Raw genomic sequence first — 16,915 nt, forward strand, 5'->3', positions numbered from 1 at the left:
CATCAGAGCTGTCGTCAGATGCCTAAATGGTAGGTTCCAGGCTTACCTCCTCCTGGGAGTGAGCGTGAACCCTACACTGCTGTTTTCCACCAGGCTGGGTATCAGTAGCTCACAAGGACTATCGTTTATGGTTCACTAGTATATGAGCTCCAAGTGCTCTTTTACTACATATGGTGTGTGTGCGCGTTCACTGTCTATGAAATGAGGCGCAGCCATATACCTGCAAGTAAATAGCTATTTTTAACCCAGTCTTTTCTATCTCCTACCCAGTTTTCATATGACCTCTGTGAAAAATAAATTCCTGAAAGCCTATCTCAAATATAGTATTCAAATATTTCTTTCTATAGAATTGTACTTTAAAATCCCTTCTTTAAAAATACGTCCTATACCTGATAAGTGTATTTACATTTATTTTTTATAAGGAACTTTAATTTCGTTTTCAAGTAAGTATATAAAATTTTAAATTTAAACAGTTTCACAGATACTCTCTTTGCTAGATCTTTTTTTTTTATTGAAACTAATTTTTTTTGTACAATAATTCTAGTTATTGTTTTCTCATCCGTCTACTTCTCCCAGTTGCTTCCCACCTCACATCTCATCTGGATCTACACCCGTTTTATCCCTCTTTAGAGTACAATAGGCATCTTAAGAATAATAAAATAAAAAATAAAAACAAATAAATCAGAATATGACCAAGATCCAAACAAGAAAAAGCATAGGGAATGCATATAGATGCATACACACACATCTTCACACAGGAGTCTCATAAAACTTCCACACTGGAGACCATAATGTATATGTAACAGACACGTATGTACAAAAAACTAAGTCCTTACATGACATTATGAGATAAAAGAACCTCCAAAGATGCCACTGCGTCCATTTTGTGTTGCCTAGTGTGCTGCTAGGCATGGGATCCACCAATTAAATGGTATTCTAAGGAGTTGGTTGAATAGGAACTTTTTATGGAAACTGTATTTGCTTGAACGTTGGAGCAGAAACAGAATTCTTGGGTTTTTAGTGAAAGTTCTAAAACTAGGTAGCATGGCCGTCGGGAGACCCTTGGTCATGTGTTTTCACATCTGAAGCTAGTAGCTGACAGCTCTTACGATGCTGTCTTGACCCATCTAAAAATGGATGTCAGCCTGTGTTCATATGATAACTATATTAATCCACTCTTGATTGGCATACCCTGATTTAAGATCATTCAAAGGATTTTGATTTAGCTTGTCAGGAGCATGCGCATCAGTATGTATGCACACGCATGCGCGCTTGCACAGAGAGGGGGTGCGGGGGAAAACCGCCCTGGGGAAGGGGAGGGGAGCGGGCATATCAGTGCCACCATTTTACTTGTGAGAATCAGAACCTATGTTGAAGAAAAATGGTCAAATGAAGAAGCCTTGCATTTCCCATGGCAAAAACTTAGAAATATTTGGGAACACTGAGAAAGTATATTTTAGGAATGAGTCAAATGCCGTGTCTTTACTTCACGGGTTTGTGCAACACAGTTTTGTTTCATTTATATTATAAGCATGAACTGCTGAGAACTTAAAATCTCACTGATGACTCTTCAGTGACACCTCTCTGTCTATGATCTGGTCTGAGAACATGTGGAATAGTGGTTTTTCTATACTTTATTTGAAGTTTAGCTTATTTTGTGCTTAAATGCATTCAGGCTTGAAATCATATAGCTTGATCTTTAATTTCTCACATGAAATGCCTTACTTAATCTGACATACATTCCATCTGAAATTTAGAAAATCAAATTATTTGTCTCTGGACTTACAGAATACAATTTGAAATTTGGGATTTTGCTTTCTATTTGCATTTCAACAGTCAATACTTCTAAGTCTTTTAGCTTTGTGTTTTTCTCATAAACTTTATCTGGGGACCATATAAATTTAAAGACGTAATAATATGAAATTATTTAAATAGAAGAGAAATCTGTTCGGTCTGGTGGACAGTAACAAGTACCTGGACCCAACATGAACAGCACTGAAGGCCTGTGCTTGATTCAGACTGACCCCTGGGTTAGACATGGATATTTCTGGGCTTTCAACGCCTTCCCCATCCCCACTGCCCATTCCTGTGCTATTCCTTTCTCTTTATCATCTGTTCATTTATACGGCTATCCTGAATACATATCTTGCTTACTAGATAGTAAGAACCAAAACCTGTAATGTAAGATGTTTCTAAACCTTCAAACAAGATATAGCGCTAGCTTCCTAAGTATCCCTCGCCTGATGTAGTCTGTGTCCTTAAATATATACCCTTCCATAAATAGATCAGACACCGGGAGCTGTTGAAGAGAGGGAACAGGACGGGAGCCTAGCATAGATGTCCTCTGACAGACTCCACACAGCTGGGTATTGAAGCAGATGCAGAAACTCACAGCTAAACTTTGGGCAGAGCACAGGGAGTCCCATGGAAGAAGAGTTGGGAGATAGAAGGACCCGGGAGGGGACAGGAGCTCCACAAGAAGTCCAACAGAGCCAACAAATCTGGGCCCAGCGGTGCCCGTGGAGACTGATGCACCAAACAAGGACCATGTAGGGAGAGGACCTAGACCCCACACTCAGATGTACCCCATAGGCAGCTCAGTCTCCATATGAGCCCCCTATTTAGGGGAGCAGGGGCTGACCTGGACTCTGTTGCCTGCACTTTGATCACTTACCCTGGGCAGGGTACCTTACCAGGCCACAGAAGAAGAGGATGCAGGATCTGATGAGACTTGGAAGGCTGGGGTCAGTTGGTAGGCGAGAAGGGCTTCCCCTCAGTGAGGACTCAGGTGGGGAGGGAAGGTGTATGGGCGAGGGAGGGTGGGACTGGAAGGATATCAGGGTTCAGATGTAGGGTGAATAAATGTTTAAAAATAATTTTAAATTTTAAAAATATGTACCCTTCTACAAATAACTTGAGAAATTATTATCTGTAGGTATGTTATATACTAGTCAAGGGTAGGGCAGCAAGTAGGAGTGTGGTGTTGGCACAATATGCTCCTGCATTTTAGCAGGAAAGAGATGGTAAGCAAATGATTTTCCTGTATAACTATTTCAGAAAAGAAAATGTCGGCTGTAATATGTAAACAGTAAGGGCATAGGATTGGGAGTCAGTACAACTGTGCCATGTACTATGTGAACATGGTCAAATTATTTAACTTTCCCTACCATCAGTTTTCTTCTATATAAAACAAGTACATAAACTTTCACCTACTAGCCTAATTAAAAAAAAAAATGTTCCAAATACAGAGACCCACAGCCAGACATTATGCAGAGAGTGAAAGACCTTGAAACCCTCAGACCTAAATGGGATGTCTGCAGCAAATCACTCCTCTCAGGGCTCAGGGAACTTATAGGAAGAGAGTAAGGACCGGAGGGTATGGAGGACACCAAGAACCCAAGGCCCTCTGCACCAACAAGATCAAAGCTTATCTGAGCTCACAGAGACTGAGGCAACATGCACAGGAGCTGCATGGTCTGTGCCAGGTCCTTTGCTTATATATTATAGCTTCCAACTCAGTGTTTTTATGGTGTTCCTGAGAATGCAAGTAAGTGGGTCTGTTTATTGTACCTTTGCTGTGCCCTTTCCCCTTTGTTTGCTTTGTTCAATTCCAGTGTGTTAGCTTTTATTTTGCCTTATTACATTTTATCATACTATTATCTCTTAGAAGCCTGTTTGTTTCCTAATGAGAGACAGAATGGGAGTGGTTCTGCTGGGGAGGGGAGGTGGGGAGAAAGTGGAGGGAGCAGAGGGATAAGAGCGTGTAGTCAGGGTATATTACGTGAGGAAAAAATCTATTTTCAATAAAAGGTCAAAAATTCCATAATATATATATATCATTTACCACCTATTAAATATTAAAACAAATATTCACAATAAATGTTTTCTGTGAAATGAGACATTTATGTATATGCCCAACTAGTGGCCTGTGCAAAACATGCATGAGTCCACTTCCCTCCTAAACTGTAAATTCTTACTTCAGAAAACATCTGTCAGATATGAGTGAGAATATGATTTCATCTGTTCATGCCGTGTAAAGTTTTTAATCTTCAAAGTTTATGTAAACCAGTATAGGTAATAAGAATCTTGGTTTTTATTTGTATTACATTATTATGTATTTTATGTGTACGTATATATGGTGTTTATGTGCCATCGCACTATTATACATCGGGATCAAAGATAACTTGTAGTTATCAGCTTTCTTTTCCTTCTCTATAGGTCCCAGAACTCTGGTCATCAGACTTGGCAGCATGTGTATATATTCTTGAAAGGAAAAAAAAAAAAAAAAAAAAACCTCATCCCTTTGTCTTCTGTTTTCCGAGCCAAAAGAATATGTAATGCTGTATACCTTTAAGGCTGCAGCGGCTCCCAGGAAATGTGCCCCATGCTCCTCAATCTGTACCTTTGTTGTTGTTGTTGTTGTTGTTGTTGTTGTTGTTGATGATGATGATGTTGTTGTTGTTGCTTCAAGTTCTCAAACCCTTGAACACTTGGTGATTCTTGAATACTTGTGTTCTATGATGCGTTTAATAATGTGCCTAAGTATTTCTAGTAAATATCCATCAACAAAAGCTCAGAACCAATTTTAAGCAAATATTAAAATACAAAACGATTTGTGTCAGAATTTCTTACTATAAAATATATTCATAAAGTTTTAATAAATACATCGTTTTTAATCCCAGCTATCACGACTTAAATGCCTCGCTTGCTAAGGCTGACTTAGATCCGGAGCTTGACAATGTTTCTTTCTCACTTATGTCTTTTTCATATGCATTCACTATAATTGCCAGTCTGTGTTTTGTAATATCTTGCCATCCATGGTCTATCTTATAAAATCAAACCTTTTTATCAATGAGCCATTGTGAGCATTCCTTGCACTATTTACTTGGTACTGACACTCTTTTTTTCTTACCCTTTAATTGGTATATGAGATGCTGACTGGCTTTCTTGATTCACTTTTTTTTTTTCTGTTACTGCCTTTTCCTTTCACATCATGTAGTTTTGTAAAGCGCTTGTCCCCCCCCCCTTCAAAGTCCCAGTCTGTCAGTCACTTAATGCTCCTTTTGTCTTTTTCTTGAAACCTCCCTTACTCCTGTCTTGCTGTGGTTGCAGAAGCATGCGCGTGCCAGCATGGCCTAGGCAGGAAAGGAAGAGGAAATGATTGCTGCTCTCTTCTGACTGCCTGCAGTAGTAAATCAGAGCTTGCCCCTCCCTGACTGTGGCTGGTGGCACAGCTTCATAAGTGCATGTGACCCAAGAAGCTTCTGTTTACAGGCCCTATCACTTGGTGCTCTTGCCCAGGGAGAACTTTCTCCTCCCTGAAATTAGACAAAGGTTGTAAGACTTGAAGCTAGGACTTCAAAGGACAGGAAGAGAGACTGTTGTCCTAACCTGTAGCTGCAGGGGAGACCTCACAGTCCGTGTGTACCTAAGCAGGGTGTGAGACTGCGTGCCCATCTGTGAAGGGCTGCAAGCAATGGGACTGGCCCTCATCTTTTTGTGTAGGGACCTTTTAAATTACCTGCCATATATTTTCTACATGGTTTTTAAACATTTTCTTTCTTTTTTTTTTTTTTTTTTTGATAATTTCAACCAAGCATATAATACAGTTTGGTCAAATCTACACTCCATTCCCTCCTTTTCAATTTCTCCCCCTTCACCCCACAAATATTCCTTCCCAATTTCATGTGGTTCATTTTGTTTTGTTTTTAACCCCCTGAGTCCTGCTAACTGTGTGAGTTTGGAGTATATATACTCACATTGTTAAGCAGTCTGCAGAATGATAGTTTTTACGATGTACCCACTTTAAGAGTCACTTTAAGTGTCTGTGCTATGCGTCGTCCAGTGGCCAAGTTAGTTACTATCCAAAACAGAACACCTGCTTAGTGCAAAGGATGTACTGCTGTTTGCAGCAGTTTCGCCAGCCCACGTCAGACTACCCTGTGCACATGTGAGTGTGTGGCCATCCGATTTATCCGGCGTGCTTTCTCTTAAAACCACGTTAGCAAGTCAAACCACTTTACATACTTGAAAAAGAGATAGGAGTAGAGACTGGAAGAGTACTTTTATGACCCTTCCCAGTGTTCCTCGGCGTGAATCTTGTTGCCACTGAAGCATACCTCCAAGGAAGCATACATTAAAAATATGGAAATGAATGTAAGAGCAGGGGTCATTAAGAGCTGGCATCATTGGGTTCTATGCCTGTATACTTCGTTTACTTGGGAGGTGACTTCTACCGTGCTTCTCACATGAGGGTTTTTATGATCTTCAACCATAAGTAAAACTTAAAAATTCAAGACTTTTCGAATGCTTTGCCTGCCTCTTGCTTTTTAACTGTAACACTATACTGCCTTCCTCTGGACACATTTTATATCTCAGAGCTTATCTTAGAAAAAGTGTAGCTATGCTGCTTCTGCATCAGATGGAGAGAGGGACTGTCTCCCCCTGACTTAGCAGTGCTGCTTGGTGGCGCCATACATCCTGGCCATCTGCTGTCACCCTGGCGGGGCTCACACGTGGGAGCAAAGCAGAGTTGCCACAGTGCTCAGCAGCTCGGTCGTCGTTCCCAGTGGTGTCCGGTGCTGTGACTGACGGCTCAATCAGCACTTTACTGTCACTGAATCACAGCATTCTAGAAGTGTTGCCCCCCAGATATCAAGGATAAAACAGCCCTGTATAGAGTTATCTCTTTCAGAAAGAATTTTGAAAAGTAGTGGTTGTCATTAAAGGCACAACTTGACTGATACAATATTTATAGAGAATGGCGTGCACATGTGGAGAAGTTTAAACCGCCCGTTTGTATGGGTCACCTATTCTGTGCTGCTGCCTTTTCTTTTTAATTAATAATCAAAATGATCCTAGGATTGAGGTACATTTATCATCTCCAATGATACTCTCACAATAAAATTGAAGGACAGAAAAAAGTATCTTTCCTGGAAGCATCTGAGCAGTCTCTGAACCCAGGAACTCTAAAGATCCTTACATTTAAATTGCGAACACTTTTTGTGTGATAACTTTTATTTTATTTAAAAAAAAAAAAAAAGAAAGAAAGAATGCATTTTAAAGTGTGAACTACGGGAGCCGGATGCGACTGTGGTCTGAATTTCTTGCTGGACAGTTTTGTCTTCACATTTTATGTACTGAGGTCTGTGAAACTCATTATCTTTACCAGAAGAGCCAGCGCCTGGGAGGACAGAAGAAAAATCTGAATGTTAGAGCAAAGATGTTTGTAGTGTGACTTATGTGCTACTGGGTTAGGCCTTACTAAGAGGAGGAAGAAAGGGAAGTTGTGTCTGTCACTGACATAACAAGAGATCGGCACCTTGCTGCACAGGGTGGAGTGCCACTGATAGAGACTGTCCAGGAAGACCTGGACGTGAGAGGGAGGATTGGGTGAGGTGTAAAGTTCATCAAAGCACATACCAGCTGCATTCAAGCAACTGCATAGGGCCACAGCGGAGGGCTGAGCAGCACAGCTCCCACTACTCTACAGACCTTTGACACTATGTGACCTGAACTCTTAACCAACGGGACTCCTGAGGGAGCGGATGAGTTTCTGTACACATATATGTGTGAACAGACATCACAAGCTTAAGCTGCACTACAGGACACAGCGGTGAAGTGTGCACGCTCACAGCAGTCATGGTCCTTGGGTTATAAGTGGCAGCTATGTCAGGCTCTAATCTGAAGGAGCATGCATCCTTTCATTTCCTTTCAGAATGTTCTTTCCGGTACAAGAAATTCACATGCTTCAACCCTCAGGACACGTGTGTAGCATATGTCACAGTGGAAAAATAAGGTGTGCCTTTTCTGATGGAAGACATTTATAATATTTTCCTCATGCTTAAAGCATTCTTTATTAAAATGTACATATGCCTCTGCACGTGCGTGTGCACACCCCTGTGCCCCACCTACACTGGCCTCTCTCAGGGGGGTCTCTGGACTTTACAAATGTGAGGACAAGCAAGAGTCCTGAGTGCCAGAAATGCAGGAAGTAAATCGTGATTTCTGTTTTTCATGTTAGAGCGAAGCCATCCCAGTTCAGAAATTCCTCCGTTAGGGCGGGAGTTTTCTTTGGGGATTATTTAGTTCCCCAAATCTGAGACCTGGAATGAAAGATACGCCAAAGAATTTGGCAGCAGCACATGTTTAAGACACCAACTTCTTCCTGTCTTCAATTGAATCAAGATGTATCTCTTCCTCAGTTTGATTTAAATTACATTACTTCTTCCATTTCTTTGAATTTTGACAGTTTCATACATGTATATAATGAGTTTAAGTAGTTTTCACTCCCAGTTCCTCTCTAGTTTGCCTTGTTCTCCTGCAGTAAGTATCCTGCTTTCATGGCTTGTGTCTGTGAATGACACTACAGTGACGGCAGCAGCATGGAGCATGGGAGGCTTCTCCGTAGCTGCAGGAGTCAGGAAAACGGCCCACCCCTTCCCCAGCCAGCAGTCCCCGGTCCGTGATGTAATCGTCCTGGGTCCAGTCCCTGAAGTACAGCTTCAGCAGTCCCATGAGCACCATGCCCATGCCATAGTATTTGAGCGTTCTCTTCTGGGAAAAAAAAGAAAGAAAGCTCATTGTAAGGTCTCACAAGAGTTGAATCTGGGCCACTCTAAGGTTATGAGTACTGAAGGGAAACAGCCTTTAGGAGAGCATGAAGCATCTGGCCTTGGCCAGGGATTCATGAGAAGATGGTTAGATACATCAATAAGGACATGGTGCTGGGGCATGGTAGAGTAAACCAGATGTCTGGAAAGGCCCCATGGTGTCTTGTAGATGACAGCAGCCCTGCAGAAGGCCAGACCTTATGTGCAAGAGAAGCAAGGGTAGTTGCCGCTCACCCAGGGCCCTTGCCCCCTTCCTCAGCCCACTGTTCTTTGTCTTGCCAGATAATCTTATGCTCTGATAAACCCATCAGTCTGACCATAGTTGCTTAACATTCTTAAACTTACCTTGGAAGAAAAAGCAGAAATAAATGGGTTCCCCACTTTATTTCAGCTCCACCAAAAATGTGAATAACATGAGCCCAAATACAGATGCTTTTTTTTCTTGTCAAAGTACTTGTTATTGAGTTGATTAAACTTTTGCTAGACTGGGAACATGAGGAATAGTGAAAGTAAAAGCATATTAATTTACATTGAGCCTAAATTGAAATAAATGTGACCAGATAATTGGGTAGAATGAAGAAGAGGAAAATAAAGTGGTGGGATAAAATACCTTATACGCTTTAATCATACACTTTAACCTCAATTTAATTCATAAAATAATTTCCTTTCTAATCTATATATTATTTAGTAGAGAACTATAAATTTTAAAACACTCCTGATTATGAGTTTAGGATCATAACTGGTTTCTATCATCTCATGTTTTTATTAGTTGTTGTTTTTTCCCCCATCCTTTACTGACTGGAGTAACTTTTTAATTATTTGAATAATTATTTAACTATTTTTTAACTCCAAATTTTGAGGATACATATATATGCAACAACACATCTATATCGGGTCACAGTTGTTTTGACTTCATATCTGTGTGTCCTGTGACCATTTTCTTAACATGCCTCAGGCTGTTTCCTCATCACAAATAGGGAAAATAGCATGTTCAATATAAACTTGAGTAGTATTTCTGAATAAAAGGGTAAATAAGTTAATAATCCATACCAGTGAATACATTATTTGCTTAAAATTTGTTGACTGGTCTTCAGATATAAATATTATACACATAAATATCAATTGTAACGTTGCCATTTATTATAGGGAGTAGAGGAATTCTTGAGTGTGCGAACGTCTGAATGGATGTGTGTTGTTGACATGAGGCAGCCACGTCAAGGACTAAAGTGTCAAACCCATTAGAAATCCTCAGCGCCTTCCCCCTGGGTGAGGCGTGGGAGAGGGCAAAGCCTTCCTCTGGTCTTCGTGGGAACGTTGATGGGTGCGGAATGAGCCCACAGAAGCTTTCTTCCCACACATCTGCGGCCTGAAGAGCACAGTCCTCTAGAGAGCACTGCTTCCAAGACTAGCCAACCCACTCCTTTACTCAGTCTTTCATCTACAGTGTCTGTCACTTCTTTGTCCCCTTACCATCCTGTTAGGTTAATCCCTGGAGCCGTGTAAGGACCTGGCAGGACATAGACTATTAAGCCATGGAACGTTAGGAAGTTATCTATGTGGTATATTAAAGTCTTTGTCACTTCTGTTGACCTATTAATACACTGTGAAGTTTTCACAAACTGAAATGAGATGGCGTTGTTTCTTTCTGGAAGACTGGTTAGAGATCTTAAATTGATCATACATATGACTGTCCAAGAGGACTTTGAGACTGTAGGCCCTTGCTGGTTTTAGAGACTAACAGTCACATTGAGAAGCTCCTGAAAGCTGAGGATCATCCCCCAGAAAAGTATTCATGTGTCAACAATATGAATGGTTTACAAAGTGTTCTCATGTATGGACTTCCCATTAAATACCATTATTCCTGTCTTAGATGGTCATGTAGAACTTCAGTCATGTGTCGTTTTCCTTTTCAGATTCCTAGAGTTGCCAGCCCACTACTGTGTTACAAATGGTAGTCTATCGCTTACTTTCCTGCCCCAGCTGGGCTCCACCTATTTCCTGCCTTATAATCCGCAATCTGTTTCTTAAACATTCCTGATCTAGTCATCTAGGTAGTACCTCCCACGCTACTTCCCAGTGTTTTCCCAGTGCTCCTATGACACTGAGGACGTGGAGGAAGAAGAGAGACTGCAACCATGCCAGCCACGTGGCTGTGAACAGAAACAGCAGCCACACGTAGTCCCACCACTGCTGAATTTGGTTGCAGCCATGTGGAAACAGAAGTAAATCTGATTCATTGCCATCTACAGAATCAGATATTTGAGATTCTTTGACATGGGCTGCATTTGAGAATTGCTCTTAAGATCTTTGAGAATTTGGCCATTCTACACTTCTAAGTAGGAATATCAAATTGATTTTTAAACTGCACAGTTTTATGGCAGTGTTTGGTCTTATCATATGGGCCACAAAATGATGTAAAGAAAAGTTGCACATGATCGCATCAAGTGTATAAAGTGCCCGCCAGTTGTATGCTCTCTGATCATTCATCTAGCAATTCTGTGTCGTTTCAGCTTCTAGACTTCTAATCCCCAGACACTGAGGATTTGCACTGTCTTTCACCTGTTTGATACTTTATTTTATTTCATTTCACACAATGACTGTCAATATTTAGTGTCTTTAGATAATTATTAATTCTGCATATGTTAACAACAACCACCATAAATCAAAGATCAAAGATTTTTAGAATACCGGGAAAAGTTGTTCTTAAATTGTAACTTATCAGTGCTTTCGCTCCCTGTGTTTTCATGGTTAGGAAATGAGAACACGGACACAACATCTCTTCCTTATCCAAGTGGATTCACTATCGTGGTGTTTTTTAAATTATCTGATGCTGATGTATTGTTTATATTCTAGTGCCAGTAGTGATCCAACTAGAAAATAATTTAAAGAAAATCTTAAAGAAGGCAACATACTCACCAGTGACAAACAATATGTATTTAACTGGAATGTTACATGTCTTAAACATGCAGGGGATGTTTTTCTGTAAGACTATGGTATCAACTGTAGTATCTCATTGTTATATGAGCAGAAAATATAGGCTCACCAAAACACAAATTTTTAAGTGCAAAAAATGCTGCAGATGCAGCATTGAGTTGGATGCTTTTAGGTAACATTCACTAATAAATATGAAAATGTAGAGCTTAATCTAAAAGGAAAACTTTGAGATACTTAGTTCAGAGTGTGACAGAGTTTGGTCTATCGAGACCTGTACCTTACGATGTCCTCTGAGCTTTCTTTACCATTTGCAGTTCTCCCTTTTGTTATGTGCACTATTATGGACAATTCATCAGCATTAACAGCATGTGGTGGAGAAGCAGAAACTGCCCTTTTTTGTGTCAGGACACAAAAAATGAACAGCATTATGACAGAACACAGCCTGTAATTTTCATGTTTTCTTATATTTTAATATGCTACATGAGGGTGTCCAGTATCCACAGGTTGAAACAACTTTCACTTCTTTTGATATACAGTTTTTACTTTTCCATTCCTTATCTGGATGGCCACTGAGGAAGTAGCCAGAATCTTCAAGCCAAGGCAGATTCCTTCTTTTCAGAAGGCAGTACATTTTTATAGATATAACAAAAGTTATATAGGGAGAAGTTAAAATGTAATAGTTTGCCAATAAATGAAAGCAAAATAGTATCAATAGAATGAATGAGGATGGTGTGTGTGTGTGTGCGTGCGCGTGCACACACACATCTGAATCACCAAGGAACCGCAGGGCCATGGGTAAATTGGAGAACTGAAGCAAGGAAGCTTCCTTCAGCAGTGTGCCACCACCTGGAAATTAGTAGAAGACAGCCCTGAGCAGCTAACAGTGAAGCCCCAGGTGCCAACTTCCCTGAAGCACTGAAACAGGAAGTGATGGAAGAAATTTATAAAAGAAACCCTCAGGGATTCCCCTGTGATCCCTTTAATCCTCGAATTGTCAAGCCACATGGAAAATAATAGAGCTGTGTCGTTCCAAGACTTAAGTGGTATTAGCTTTTTGAAAGAAAATGTTGGCCTTTTCATATCCATGGACAAGAATAGGATATGTATTCAAATAGAAAAGAGTAACTTTGAGCCAAAGATATACATGTCTTTTTCATTTTTATTATAGTATTGTCTATGACTAAGCAGGCTGCATGAGGGAGAAAAATTAGAGCTGATGTTTTATTTTGTCCTTTTTTAAAACAGATGATTCAACGAGAAGCAGATGTAAAAAGTAAGGTGACTGCTGTGGCATTGACGGACTCTGTTCACAATGTGTGGCATCAAGAAGCTGGCAAGACCATCCGAGAGTGGATGAGAGAGGTGAGGCATGGCTCGACTCAGTGCTGAGAGGAAAGGGCATGAGCCTTTGTGTCCGGAGTCCACACCACCTTGTATTGCCTCCCAGCTGACAGTCTGTAGCGACAGAATGTTAAGACAGAATGAGAAGTCTAGACACGGTTAAGGCAATACAAACCCTTCAGAACAATGCTTCAGAAAACGTCCTTCCACCCACTACTGAGCACTCCACACGGTGTGCATTAGAGTTTTAGCTGAACAGAGCTTTGATGTTACCATTCACATTCCCTAATGTTTGATTTTTCTGTCTACTTAGTATTGCAGCTGTCTGATTTAAAAAAAAAAAAAAAAGAGGTTTCATGTACACCCGGTCTTGTCTTTTTCTTCAGAAATGTGATGAGGATGTGCCCCTATGAAACTGATCAGCTCAGTACTACCAGTAGTCTTAGTACTGGTAAAAAGCTGTTGAAGGCTCTCGAGCTGGCCTTGGCCCCACCTCCATCTAGGGAAGCTGTTTATGGCATGTCCCTGGTGACTCTGAAAATTAATAAGGATCTACCACACATGGCCCATGCCTTGCAAACTCTTTAGTCTGTTATTCAGTCCATTGATCCCATTCAGGCATCCAGCTGAAAATTCCTTTCTATTTATATTTATCTTGCTGATATTATAAGATTCTGCCATGAGCCACAATGGTAATAGAAAGGTAAAATAAAGTTGTTTACATTAAGCACTTTTACGGTAAAGCTCTTAAATATCTCAGCTAAAAGAGCAAGTGTTTATGCTGAGCCATGAGAAGTCAGAAGCACGTGAGACAAGCTCTTAAAGGTACTTCTCACGCCATATCCTAGTGCTGTTCATGCTAACATAGCCCTGGCCGGAAAGTCTATAGCCAAGCCAGAAATACAGTTCTACGTAATGATCACACACTCTCCCTGACACCCTTTGACTAGAAACATAGTCTGGTCAGTGATAGACAATTATGTCCAAGAAACAAAAGTCCATATTAAAACATTTGCCTTTAAGGCCATAATTATTTACAACTCGTGCAAGTTTAACAAACATGAGCAGAAAATCTAGACTCAACCAATAAAATAAGCTTTTCAAATATCTTGCACAGAATTACTTATTATCTTCTTTTCTCTTCAGATATAGCATACCAAGTTTTACAGTCTTTATAATAGTGCTTTACTAATTGTTTGAGAATTTCATACAGATATGTTGATCTTATTTGCATACACTCCCAACTCCTTTCCACTTACGTCATCTCCACTGAGATAGAAAGACGACTCAGCCAATAAGAGAAGCTAACAACTGACTGTAATTCCAGCTCCACGCATTGCATCTAGTGTCTTCTGTTGGCGCCTGAGGGAGCCTGCACACACAGGACACACACACACACATTACATTTTAACTTAAAACTTCATCTCATGGCCATGTGTGGTGGTGCATGCTTTTAACCCCAGCACTCAGGGAGGCAGAGGCAGGCAGATCTCTGAGTTTGAGCCCAGCCTGGTCTACAAAGTGAGTCTAGGACAGCCAAGGCTACACAGAGAGATACTGTCTCGAAAAACAAAAGAAGACAAAAAAAATCATTTCCTGACAAGATGGCTCAGTAGGTAAGAGTGCTTGCCACACAATCCTGACAGCCTGACTTCCCCAAATTCATAGTAGAAGAAGAGAACCAACTCTTGGAAGCCCTCCATGTGTGAGCACGCATGCACACAGACACATGCATGTGCATACAACACATATGCATGCATGTGCACATACACACAAACACACACACACACAAACACACACACACACACACACACACACTACACACACACACACACACACACACACACACACACACACACACACACCCTTCGAGCTTGGTTTCTGCCCTTCCCAGTCCTATCAGGTACTTGTACAAGATTTTTTTAATTAATTTATTCATATTACATCTCAGTTGTTAGCCCATCCCTTGTATCCTCCCATTCCTCCCTTCCTCCCGCTTCCCCCCCACTCCCCTCCCCATGTCTGTGACTGAGGGGGACCTCCTCCCCCTGTATATGTTCATAGTGGAGAAGGAGATCTGACTTTCACACAAACTCTGGTGCCCCATATTTGACCATGTACAAGATTTTTTTACATCTTCACTTTAACTGTAGGCTGCTTCACTTGTCCTTGATTTTTGCATGTGAGATCAAAGCTTTCAGCGCATGCCAAAATGAGAACTAAAATTTTTAAATCATAAAATGGTACCCTGTATTTTCCTTTCCGTATTTGAGCCAAAGGTGATCTCTTTTTTAAAAATGGACGTAAGGTTCACTTGGTTCAGCTTTTAAGAGTCAAGGTGAGTTAGAAAAATGATTAATTGCCTACAGATTATAATGTGCCATCACTTTTATTAATACTAGAAAATTCTGTAAGATACAGTTTTACATGTGTGAGACGTAGGTGATCTGTATTAAGACTGACATATCACCTGGGTAATAGCCAACTTTCATCAGATTTGGAGGCACTAGTAAGATGAATAATAATTAAAATATATACCTAATCGCTGCCTGTCTGTTGGTAGTGCTAATTGCTGTCATTGAAAAGACTGAATTGTTTAAGAAAAGAGGAGAAAAAGAGAAAGTCATTCTTCATTGAAGCTATCTCCCTGTATCATTGGGAGCCTATTTTTAGTACCTATAGAAGTCATGATTTTTGAATTTATTAGGGGCTGTGATGAATGATAAAACAAATCATCCATTTACATATCTTGACACTGCTTTGGAGAATACTTATTTCTTACAAGCGAGTGTCACATTGTATATAAAAGCTGGCTAATTGTGTGCTAATCTTCTGCATTATCTAGAATTCTCTGATGTGGTATTCTACCAATGGTAATATTAATTTTACTTATTTCAAAAGTACAAAATATCTTCTAAAGCCCTATTGCTTTTATAATTTCTTCTCCTCACACATTGTGTAATTTTACATTCAGCTGCTAATTAAGATTAGGAGTGCACATTATAGAATATATATCCATCCCAAACCATCAAGCTTTTGTCATACATAAAAAATATTAATATTTCATCTGTTTTAAATATAAGAAGAGCAAAAGCATTTAAGAACATTACTAGATGTGTTTGTTTTCATGGTTTTTTTTTTCCCAACACAGTTCAATAGTTTCATTGATCCACTGTTTCTTACAAAAATCTGCCGTGCTTTGTGAGCTTCACTTTCTAATCTCATACAGCAACCCTTCCTTTATATTATCCCTGCTCTCTCTGGTCCCAGAACAGTAGGGTTGCCTTGACAAATCTATTCAAAAGCCATTCCTCGGCCTTTATTGGTGGGGACTGGGGCCTTTGAAATTCTCTCCTCACTGCAACACAGCTGACATCTTCTTCCAGACAGAATGAATTAAGGAAATACAATAAGACACTTGATCTACCAGTCAAGGACCCTTCCTCAGTGAGAACGGATTCCATGGTGCACAGCCAGGGCAGCAAGCATCTAAAATGCACAATACATACTGTTTACCAGAATAGCATTCACCGATTTTTCCAACATGATTGATGGGAGGATTTCTTTTAAAATAGAATCTCTCTGTGGAAATTCTTTCTGTGTGTGTGTGTGTGTGTGTGTGTGTGTGTGTGTGTGTGTGTTGTGAATATTTTTAAAACTATATAATTACATATTTAAACCAGAATTTAGGTATATATTTAAGTGTATAAAAGAAATAGAGTATTATTTCATTTATCTAAGTTACAAATCACCATCATCTGAGATACTTAGCATTAATGTTCAAGTTTTGTGTCCTCAGACACAGCTACAATTTACCAGGCTGTATTTGTGTGTAATTTTGAAGCACCCTTCATTGAAGTGGGTCAGAGTAAAAATTAAAAGGGAGTCCATCAGCCAGACTTGAGGAATTTGTCCTTCAGATCGAACTTTTCTTAGCATCATAGTTTTTACAGGTTATATGTCTTAACATCAACACAGATTATTTGATGAATTATAAAAGGCAAATTTTTCCGTAGTCATTAATAATT

The 16,915-nt window shown here is 40.0% G+C and overlaps 1 protein-coding gene across 11 annotated transcripts in view; it reads left to right on the forward strand.

Annotated features, from left to right (window-relative positions):
• Nucleotides 1-16,915, forward strand: part of ARB2A (ARB2 cotranscriptional regulator A) — a 363,769-nt gene that overhangs the window by 229,081 nt on the left and 117,773 nt on the right. For 10 of the 11 annotated variants that reach the window (XM_084802553.1, XM_084802560.1, XM_084802551.1 and 7 more), the window contains one exon: nt 12,792-12,908. In XM_084802553.1, the coding sequence (XP_084658679.1) occupies nt 12,792-12,908 (117 nt within the window). Of the gene's footprint in view, nt 1-4,218; nt 4,856-12,791; nt 12,909-16,915 lie in introns of those variants that run through there. The other variant, XM_084802559.1, reaches the window with a different exon arrangement.

The sequence above is a fragment of the Acomys minous genome (assembly GCF_964271855.1).
Source record: "Acomys minous genome assembly, chromosome: 11".
NCBI lineage: Eukaryota > Metazoa > Chordata > Mammalia > Rodentia > Muridae > Acomys > Acomys minous.